The 10,289-nt window shown below is 32.9% G+C and overlaps 2 protein-coding genes across 2 annotated transcripts; both read left to right on the top strand.

The window, feature by feature from the left end:
• Nucleotides 1-559: 559 nt before the first annotated feature.
• On the top strand, nucleotides 560-3,841 carry LOC140807714 (glutamate dehydrogenase A-like). The gene is made up of 9 exons (XM_073164678.1): nucleotides 560-840; nucleotides 929-1,042; nucleotides 1,613-1,834; nucleotides 2,094-2,168; nucleotides 2,294-2,410; nucleotides 2,495-2,745; nucleotides 3,037-3,112; nucleotides 3,195-3,281; nucleotides 3,441-3,841. The coding sequence occupies exons 1-9, from the start codon at nucleotides 733-735 to the stop codon at nucleotides 3,624-3,626; spliced, it is 1,236 nt and encodes a 411-aa protein (XP_073020779.1). The 5' UTR covers nucleotides 560-732; the 3' UTR covers nucleotides 3,627-3,841.
• A 2,986-nt stretch (nucleotides 3,842-6,827) lies between these two features.
• LOC140808267 (receptor kinase-like protein Xa21) lies at nucleotides 6,828-10,289 on the top strand. Its single transcript, XM_073165341.1, has 2 exons — nucleotides 6,828-9,604; nucleotides 9,754-10,289. The coding sequence occupies exons 1-2, from the start codon at nucleotides 6,943-6,945 to the stop codon at nucleotides 10,095-10,097; spliced, it is 3,006 nt and encodes a 1,001-aa protein (XP_073021442.1). The 5' UTR covers nucleotides 6,828-6,942; the 3' UTR covers nucleotides 10,098-10,289.

Genomic DNA, 10,289 nt, shown 5'->3' with positions numbered 1-10,289 from the left:
TTTTATATATTTTAATGTCATTGTTAATTGAATAGGTGATAAATAAATATTTATTTAAAAAAAACACACATCAAACTTCAAATAGAAATCAAAATTTTGAGACTTTAAATAAAAAAAACAGAAGAATTGCTTTTGATTTAGACTTAAATTTGAACAAAATCATCTACTCTACTTTATATTCATATAGCAAGAAATTTTGGACAGAATTACAGTTTGTTTATTCAAGTTTCAATATACACTAGATAAACATTCACACATTGCGTAACATTGAAATCACGTTAATCAGATAAATCACACGAAACAAACTATGTACAACATGTTCGTTCGAGAAAATGATGTTGGACTTTCAATTAATGATCAAACGTTCAACTACTTCACCAACTTAACACAGTAAGCAACAAATATATATTTGTTCTTGCATATTGTGGATAAACAAAATCAATATGTCGCATGGTCGAATCCACGTCAGCCTTAGAAAAGATAGGCTCGAAATGATTTATTTTCGCATTAACAATAATCGAGTAGAATCCAGATGGGCAGGCAGCGACCCCACTCACCCGAATCGCCGCGTATATAAGTAGGAGGGACCTGTGCTGACTTTGAACAGCCCTACACCTATTTTTCGATTATTATATATATTATCCTTTGGATTCATCTGATCCGGCCTAAATTTTCTGTGTATTGTTTGTTTCAGCTGACTGATTTTGAAACCCGGATAGATTTCTTGAGAAAATGAATGCTCTTGCTGCTACCAACCGCAATTTCAAGCAGGCGGCTCGTATTCTTGGTTTGGACTCCAAGATTGAGAGGAGTCTTTTGATCCCATTTAGAGAAATTAAGGTTTGTTTTTCGTTTTCTTTTTTGTGTTTCTGGTGATGGGTTTTCGGAAAAATTGAATCTTTTTTTTCAAATCTGGGTTTTGGGTCAGGTGGAGTGTACGATTCCGAAAGATGATGGAACACTGGCGTCTTACGTTGGATTTCGAGTGCAGCATGACAATGCTCGGGGGCCCATGAAGGGGGGAATCAGATATCATCCGGAGGTGAATTTTTTTCTTTGTTGATTTACTATTTCTTGACTTGATCTCGATGTAATCGTTTGGACTTATGTTACTTGTGCTCATTGGATGTTTTTTGTTGGGGTCATTATATGAACGGATTAGTTAAATTGTGTTTGGATGTGTGAAGGAAATAAGAAATATCAATTTGTTCTACAAAGAGTATGAGATGTTGGAATTTATGCGTGATCAGATGTGTTTGTTCAATGAGATCTTTCTTGTCGAACCGGATGCTATGGGTTTTCCCATTTGCATTTAATTGTTATGCATAAACTATGTTGAAAGGTATTTGTGGAATTATAGGGACTTTGTGAGCAATCTGCCATCTCCTACGCAAGCAACGGTTGATCAGAAGAATAAGTCTTTTACAAATTTTTATACTTCTTTTAGGTTGTCCATCAAGTCAAGAATTTGATTCTGTACTAAATGTTCTGATATGAATTTTACTGATTATTTCTTTTTCTTTGCAAAAACTTGGAAGGAATGAAATTTTGTTCCGATCTTTCACGATTATAGATCTTTTGTCCTGAGAAGTTGCTCGTTTTTTTACTCAAGGTTGATCCAGATGAGGTGAATGCTCTTGCTCAATTGATGACTTGGAAGACTGCTGTAGCAGATATTCCTTATGGTGGAGCGAAGGGTGGGATAGGGTGTACACCAAAAGATTTAAGCAAGAGCGAGTTGGAGCGGCTTACCCGTGTCTTCACCCAAAAAATTCATGATCTTATTGGAGTTAACACCGATGTCCCGGCACCAGATATGGGCACTAATGCTCAGGTGAATGATCGTTTGTAATTGGTACTCGTTTAACCGGAAAAATTGTGTTATCATATATTATTTTTGATAAATGCAAGTTTTGTGTGCCAAATCCATTGAATTTTTACCAATCTTGCCCCTATAAAATCTTGGTCTGAGGTCCATGATACTTGTTTACTTTTGTGATCTAATTAATCCCATGTTGTGTTTATTGAAATTCAGTTCGCATTTAGCTAAAGCTGCTTTTTTATATAAAAAAATCAATTTTGGAGATGTGCAGACAATGGCTTGGATTTTGGATGAATACTCGAAATTCCATGGTTACTCTCCTGCTGTTGTTACAGGAAAACCAGTCGTAAGTGAAAATTCAAAATAGTGTGAAACAATAACCTCACTATTTATCTTCTATATATATCACAATTATTGAAAAAACGAAATCAGTACTCATATATGACCACCCATTCATGTTTTGTATTTTAGGATCTAGGTGGTTCACTGGGTAGAGAGGCAGCAACAGGGCGTGGTGTTGTTTATGCCATGGAAGCATTACTTGCTGAACATGGAAAGTCGATAAAAGGTTTAACATTCGCCGTTCAGGTATTGTTTCTATTTAATTACATCCATGTCTGTTTTATTTTTTCCTATTATGCTTAAAGACTGTTTATTGTCCAATTCTATCAGGGATTTGGAAATGTTGGATCATGGGCCGCGAAGCTCATACATGAAAAGGGTGGAAAGGTCGTTGCCGTGAGTGACATAACTGGAGCAGTAAGGAATCGTAACGGAATCGATATACTAGCTTTGCTTGAGCACAAAGAAGCAACAGGACAACTGACTGATTTCAATGGAGCAGATGCAATGGACGCGAATGAATTGTTAACTCATGAATGTGATGTTCTCATACCGTGTGCTCTGGGTGGAGTTCTGAACAGGTTAAACATTGCTCCAGCAGAATTTTATCGTCTCTCTTACATTTTCAAACTCTACAGTAGTTCATTTTATATTTGTGTCGAATTTTACGCGTTTCATTGGTATTTTGGTTGGTATTCAATCACTTGTGGCATCAAATCCATTTAAACATCAGAAAAGATGAAAAATAAAGAGGATATGCAGCTATTTACTCATTCTGTATTACATATATTTTGGTTAGTTAAACGTTTTCTTCATCAACTTTTCTTGGTATGTTTTGACTGACTGGTGCTCTGTTTTTTACTCGATTAAAGAGAAAATGCTGGAGATGTTCAAGCCAAGTTCATCATTGAAGCCGCGAATCATCCAACTGACCCGGAGGCTGACGAGGTCCTAAACCATATATCTCGTATCCTAAGTTTTTCAACTAGCATGCCGCTCTTTTACTTAATGTCATAACATGCCTCTGCAGATTTTGTCCAAAAAAGGAGTTATAATACTTCCTGACATATACGCAAATGCGGGAGGAGTGACCGTTAGTTATTTCGAGTGGGTTCAGGTAACATTCTTGGCTCGATCTTCACATATTGGATACGGCCAATAACGTATTGAATTTAGAAGGCTTTGTTATCTACATGTATCAGTTTTAGATGCTAAGAATCTCATGTCTGAATTTATCGACCAGCTTCACGAATACTATTATCTATTGGTTTTGCAGAACATTCAAGGGTTTATGTGGGATGAGGAAAAGGTGAATGATGAACTCAGGAGGTACATGACAAAAGCCTTCCATAACATCAAAGGATTATGCAAGTCTCACGATTGCAACCTTCGTATGGGTGCTTTCACGCTCGGTGTGAATCGTGTTGCACGTGCTACTCTGCTCCGTGGGTGGGAAGCCTAACCTTGTTATCGACTATGGCTTTGCGGTTCAAGAAAGCTTACCAGAATTCAGATCTTTAGTGTTTTTTTACCCAATTTTCTTGAATAATTGTGTTCCAAAGACAATCACACTCAATGCCATGCGCTCCGAGAAATCGATGGCTTTGAAATTTTGGGTTTTACTTGAATTTGTGTTACAACTTGCAGTTAGATAATGAAGAAAAAGTCGAGGACTAATTTCACCTTATAATCTTGCTCTGTTTTGTTCCATTTCAACTGTGTTTTGCCTTTACATTTTTTGCGGTTCTTGCTAGAAGCTATGCAGAAAGAATCAAAGTCCTGCATTAATTCTATTTGTTTTTTTTAAAAAATATATTACAAAAAGATGCATGAAATAAAAATTGTCTAAAGAGGTTCATTCCATGAAATTTCATGCCAAATGAGTGCCAGAAATCCAACATTTTCTTCGAGAAAATTCCTTTACATATTCAATTCAATTCAACATGTTTATTTATTTAATTATATTTATAAAAAATACATAAAAATATTTTTCAATATTAATAAATAATCGAACTTAAAATAATTTCATTCATTTTAAATAAATTTTTATATAAAAAATATATCAATTTTGTTTTTGACAATATTTCTAACAAAAAAATCAACAACAAAATTATTATACTTAAAAATAAATAATAAGTATGTTAAAATATTTACAATTGTTATGATTTTATAAAATTTTAATATATTTAATTTATTATAGTTATTCTTATATATTCGTGTTGATAAACTTTTAAAATTATATATCAATCACATATATATATATATATATATATATATATATATATATATATATATATATATATATATATATATATATATATATATATATATATAATTCAAGTTAATATCATGAGCAAGAATTTTGAGTTATAATCAAAATTAAGATTAAATTAATTAAAATGATAGAAAATAATGAAACAACAAATATTATATAAAATCTATTAAAAAAAATAATTTTTACTTATTAAAATAGTTATTATTTTTAATTTATGGGAATTTTTATTACATTGTTTAATGAAGATAATATTAAATTTTACGAGATTTTGTGACTAAAACTCAAAAAATAAAATAAAAGATGTTAATAATTTTGATTTTAAACTATTGTTAGTGGTAAAAAAACGTGTTTTAAAAAGTCCAAATATAAGGAAAAATAGAAGGAAGAGAAAAGAATAAAAATTTAGTTTTCGTATTGATATTATTTTTAATAGCATAAAAACTATTGTGAGATGATATCACACATAAATTTTGTATTATAAATATGAACATGGTTGACCAGTCTCATAAATAAATATCCATGAAATTGTTTTACAAAAGACATACTCTTTTGATAGAAATGGAAGTGAGTTTGAGGGATTTTTTAATTAAATGTCCATCCAAAATTTTAAATTGAATCAAAAATATCTTTTGACCTTTTATAATTGTATCTTATGCTTTAATTCTTATATTTAATAAAATTCAATAGAATCACTAAAAGTCTATTAACATTTTGAATACATACAGACTTTTGTAAAAATTTTAAAAGTTAACTTTAAATGTCACATGAATTTTTAAACTCTACAAAAATTAATATTGAATATCACAAAATTTTTATAGAATATATAAAATATATATTTAATACATCTAGATTTTTAGATTCCATAAAAATAATTAAAAATCTAGAATCAATATACCATCTTAAACTTCCATGAGCATAACTATATTTGTGTTCAGTCTCTTTTAGGCCAAATTTTTTCCCACACTCCTTAATTTACACACACAAAAAAAAAAAAAAAATATTGCACTCTCTGAGTCCACATATTTTTATTACGATGAAATTGAATACAAAATATTAAAAATCTAGAACTAATATATGATAACTAAATAATAATTGTTTTAGGTCATCTACAAAAGATAAAATTTTATGTCTAAAATTGAAACATTTATATTAATATTAATACTTACTACACTTGTTTGTGTGCTCAAACATTATATGTTAGTATCATATCTGAAAAGTTGATACTAAAATATGATATATTATTACCATATTTTAATGTTTTATACTATTTTCATCCAAAAAATACGTGAATCATTAATACAAATATTTGTTATAGATATTTGGATATTCAAAATCATATGTTAGTATCAAGTCTAAAATATTTTGTATTTAAATATCATATATCATTATCATATTTTTAATTTTTTGTACCTATTTTCATCCGCGAAAAAACATGTCATTAATACCATTATTTTTTATATATGTTTGAGTATTCAAAAATCATAAATTAATGTCAAATTTGAAATATTTTGTTCTCAAATATCATATATTAGTACCAGATTTTCAATTTTTTATACTGAATTTCATCCGAGAAAACAATTTTGGGGCCATAGTGTGCAACAATATTTTTTGTGTGAATTAGAGACTGCAAAAAAAAAAAAAATTGTCTGATAGAGATTGAAGCAAAAAAAATAAAAAAATTTGTCAAATAGAGATTGAATACAAATACAACTATGTTGATGAGGATTTATTGATAATTTATTTTATAATAATTCTATGGATAAGAGCTATTTATTGAATGTCTTTAGATTTAGATAATTCCATGGATATTTTTTTAAAGAAAATAGTTCTATGGATATGGGCTATAATGCTATAGATTTATTTGCATTGGGTTTGGATATATTTATTATAGATTGATGAACGGACAAAAAATTTAACTGGACTAATCCACTGTGTAGATTCTGTGGTGTGCAGAGAACTCACTTAATAAACATAATTAAACCTTCGATTATGTATTTTGTCAGAAATAAAACGGGGCCAGGCCAATATTTAGAAGAATTCGACAGAAATTGGACATGGGTGTAGTGTCATATCTATGCTTGGATCCAGGTGGCCAAATCCAAAGAAAATCCTCAATAATTTAAAAAAAAAATAGGAAAGAATCTTATTTTACTGAAAGCAAAAAACTTGTATGAGACGGTCCCAGAAGAACGAATATCTTATTTGGATCATCAATGAAAAAATATTAATTTTCACTCTTATATGAAACTCAATTTTTTTAGAGCACTGAAGCTCAAATTTCAGCAATTCTAACGAAAAACATTGTATATTTTTTTTTCTCGAGTAGAATCAGGAATTGTTCAATACTCCAAATCAGATGCTTTTTTCTGCGTAGACTAACTTGAGAGTCTTGTGTGGCAATTTGGATTTTCCACAAGCAATAATGATCAAACCCCACCATTGTTGTAAACACACACACAGATATATATGGGGGTATATCAACCAGTTCTTGTGATACTAAACTATGGCAAAATACACAACTGATCTTGTTTGCATTATTTTTGGGTTTTATTGTATTGTAATAACTCCTCCATTGACATGCTCAGATAATGAAACTGATTTACTTGCATTGCTAGCCTTTCAAGCTTCCATTGTTGATCCGCTTGGAGCTTTGAAGTCGTGGAGTAAAGCCCAAAACTATTGCAGATGGAATGGCATTAGCTGTGGTTCCAAACACCCTGATAGAGTTGTGGAGATAAACCTCATGTCTCAAGGTTTGGGGGGATCCCTTTCCCCTCATGTAGGTAATCTCTCCTTTCTTAACAAAATCAATATACAAAACAACAGTTTCAATAGCGAAATTCCTCAAGAGATAGGTCGCTTGAGGCGCCTAGAGTATGTAGACTTCAGCAATAATTCTTTCATTGGAGAAATACCAAGAAATATATCCCGATGTCCAGCTCTTTGGTACCTTGACTTGAATGGCAATAGCTTATCGGGAAGTATTCCACCTGAGCTCGGTTTTTTGCTCAACCTTGAACAGCTTGGGTTAGGGAAAAACAATCTTTCAGGGGTAATCCCTCCATCTCTTGGCAATCTGACATCTCTCGTGCAGATTTCTTTGTGGGTATGTAACTTGGAGGGAGAAATTCCGGAGTCTTTTGCACAACTTCGGAGACTTAAATTTCTTACATTACCCGGAAATAGTTTGACAGGCAGAATCCCTTCAGGTCTTTTCAACATATCCACTCTCATTGATTTTGGAGTTTCCAGTAATAAACTCCAAGGGGTCATACCTGATAACATAGATCTCACACTTCCTAATCTAATGGGCCTTTATTTGGGAAGCAACCAATTTACCGGAGAACTTCCAGGGTCGTTGTCAAACATTACCTCCCTTGAAATAATATCCTTGGAATACAATAGTTTCACGGGGCAGATACCAAAAGAACTCGGCAGGCTTCCTAATCTCAAGTTCTTTATCACCACTGGTAATCATTTTCAGGATGATATAAATTTTATTGCATCATTCACAAATTGCACAAACCTAATGACTCTTGAAGTTGGTGATAATATATTAAGAGGTACATTGCCAGACTCGATGTCTAATCTTTCAAGTCAAATCTATAACCTGGAGATATCTAAAACTCAAATACATGGAAATATTCCTCCCGGCATAGGAAATCTTGTTGGTCTCGCTCGACTTTTCCTATATGACAATAATCTTGAAGGTCCTATTCCTTTTAGCATCGGGATACTTTCTAATTTGGAAGATCTTGCCTTGGAAAGAAATAAACTTGCAAACAAGATTCCACATTCATTTGGAAACTTGACTATGTTAATTCACTTGACCTTGCAAGAAAACAACTTGTCTAGAAGTATACCTCAGAGTCTCGGTAATTGCACCAGCTTGCTGTACTTGGATATAGCAGACAATCTTCTCGATGGCTCCATTCCTCCACAGATTATGAGTCTTCCATCCATTTCCATATTCTTACTTCTATCTGATAATGACTTCACTGGTTCAATTCCAACCGAAGTGGGCTCCTTAACACACCTTTCATACTTAGACTTGTCGAATAATAGACTATCGGGTCTAGTTCCAAATTCTATTAGTGGTTGCATTAGCCTGCAACGGCTTCACCTTGATGGTAATTTGCTTCAAGGAGAGATACCATCGGCACTGAGTTCCTTGAAGGCTTTGCAAGATTTGGATCTCTCAAGAAACAATTTGTCTGGTAAAATCCCAGTGTTTCTCAGTCATCTAAATCTGGAAAACTTGAATCTATCATTCAATAGGCTCGACGGTGAAGTCCCGATACAAGGAGTGTTTGGAAATAAGACAGCAATATCTGTTGAAGGGAACAAAGAACTATGTGGAGGAATTCTTGAGTTAAAGCTCCCTCTTTGCCCTTCTTCAAAGTCCAATAAGAAACACTTGCCAGCTTCACTTAAAATCTTTGTTCCGACACTAGTCGCTGGAGTCTTATGCATTACACTTAGTGTATCCATTTTCACATACATTTATCGACGAAAAAAGATGAAAAAACATTATAAGGGGTCATTACATGATGCCCAATTCATGAGGTTATCCTATGGAGATCTCTTAAAAGCCACTCGTGGATTCTCTGAAGATAACTTGCTTGGTGCTGGAAGATTTGGAACTGTTTATAAAGGGATTCTCGATGATGGAAAGACATTGGTGGCAGTCAAAGTGCTTAATCTTTTTGCCAGAGGTGCCTCTAAAAGCTTTATAGCAGAATGCATCGCACTAAAAGGAATAAGGCATAGGAATCTTTTGAAACTTTTGAGCGTTTGTGACAGTGTAGATTTCCAGATAAATGAATTTAAAGCATTGGTCTATGAATTTATGGCTAATGGGAGTTTGGAAAACTTTTTGTACCCTCGAGAGAAAAAAGAAGAATGCGTTGAGTTCCGGAGCCTTGACATTCTGCAGAGGCTCAAAGTCGCAATTGATATTGCTCATGCACTTGAGTACCTACATATTGGCATTGATTCACCTATCATTCATGGGGATTTGAAGCCAAGTAATGTTCTATTGGATGATGATATGACTGCACATGTGGGTGATTTTGGATTATCTAAGGTTGTTTCAAGCATGCTGGAAGCACCTGAGAGCACCAGTACAATTGGGATCAGAGGTACCATAGGTTATGTTCCTCCAGGTATGTTTTCTTATTCTCATATCTAACAAACTTAATACCTCCCCGGAGAAAAAATAAATGAAAGTTATGTCAATAATTCATTAGCATTGAACTTGTGAGCAAAAAACAACTGCTATATTTGATTCAATATTCCTTGAACCAATAATCAGAATATGGTACAAGTAACTCAGTCTCAATGAAAGGCGATGTCTATAGCTATGGGATTCTTTTGTTGGAGATGTTCACGGGTAAAAGACCAACAGATCAAACCTTCAATGAGAACCTAAATCTTCACAGTTTCGTCACCAGTGCTTTGCCAAATCATGTGACAGAGATTGTTGATCCCGCCATTCTCGAAGGACATGACATGAACAAGAAGATGAAGGAATGCGTGACATCTATATTAAGCGTCGGAGTGGCATGTTCAAGAAATATACCGATTGATAGAATGTGCATGACTGATGTTGTTCGTGAACTTTGTAAGATAAGAGATTATTATACGGCTCAAGATTGAGATAAGGTTTATGGTGTTGAATCGGACCTATGAATTTATTTCGTATATTTCCATTTGTAATTGAAATCTATATGATCCATTTTGGAGTTGTATGAGATTTGGTTTTATGTTTGTTTAGATCTTAAAATATTGTGCATAGTATTTGTGCTCCAAACATGTAACACAATTTATATGTGAAAGTCCCTTATTTTA

The sequence above is a fragment of the Primulina eburnea genome, chromosome 12, assembly GCF_022965805.1.
Source record: "Primulina eburnea isolate SZY01 chromosome 12, ASM2296580v1, whole genome shotgun sequence".
Taxonomy (NCBI): domain Eukaryota; kingdom Viridiplantae; phylum Streptophyta; class Magnoliopsida; order Lamiales; family Gesneriaceae; genus Primulina; species Primulina eburnea.
This window is presented reverse-complemented; position numbering and strand designations above follow the sequence as displayed.

What these genes read in the sequence shown, in the direction of transcription:
- LOC140807714 (XM_073164678.1), top strand. Translation starts at nt 733, where the DNA reads ATGAATGCTCTTGCTGCTACCAACCGCAATTTCAAGCAGGCGGCTCGT. An exon ending in TTGTTACAGGAAAACCAGTC is followed by an intron (nt 2,169 to 2,293) that starts GTAAGTGAAAAT and finishes TTTGTATTTTAG; the next exon opens with GATCTAGGTGGTTCACTGGG. An exon ending in GTTTAACATTCGCCGTTCAG is followed by an intron (nt 2,411 to 2,494) that starts GTATTGTTTCTA and finishes CAATTCTATCAG; the next exon opens with GGATTTGGAAATGTTGGATC.
- LOC140808267 (XM_073165341.1), top strand. Translation starts at nt 6,943, where the DNA reads ATGGCAAAATACACAACTGATCTTGTTTGCATTATTTTTGGGTTTTAT. An exon ending in CATAGGTTATGTTCCTCCAG is followed by an intron (nt 9,605 to 9,753) that starts GTATGTTTTCTT and finishes ACCAATAATCAG; the next exon opens with AATATGGTACAAGTAACTCA.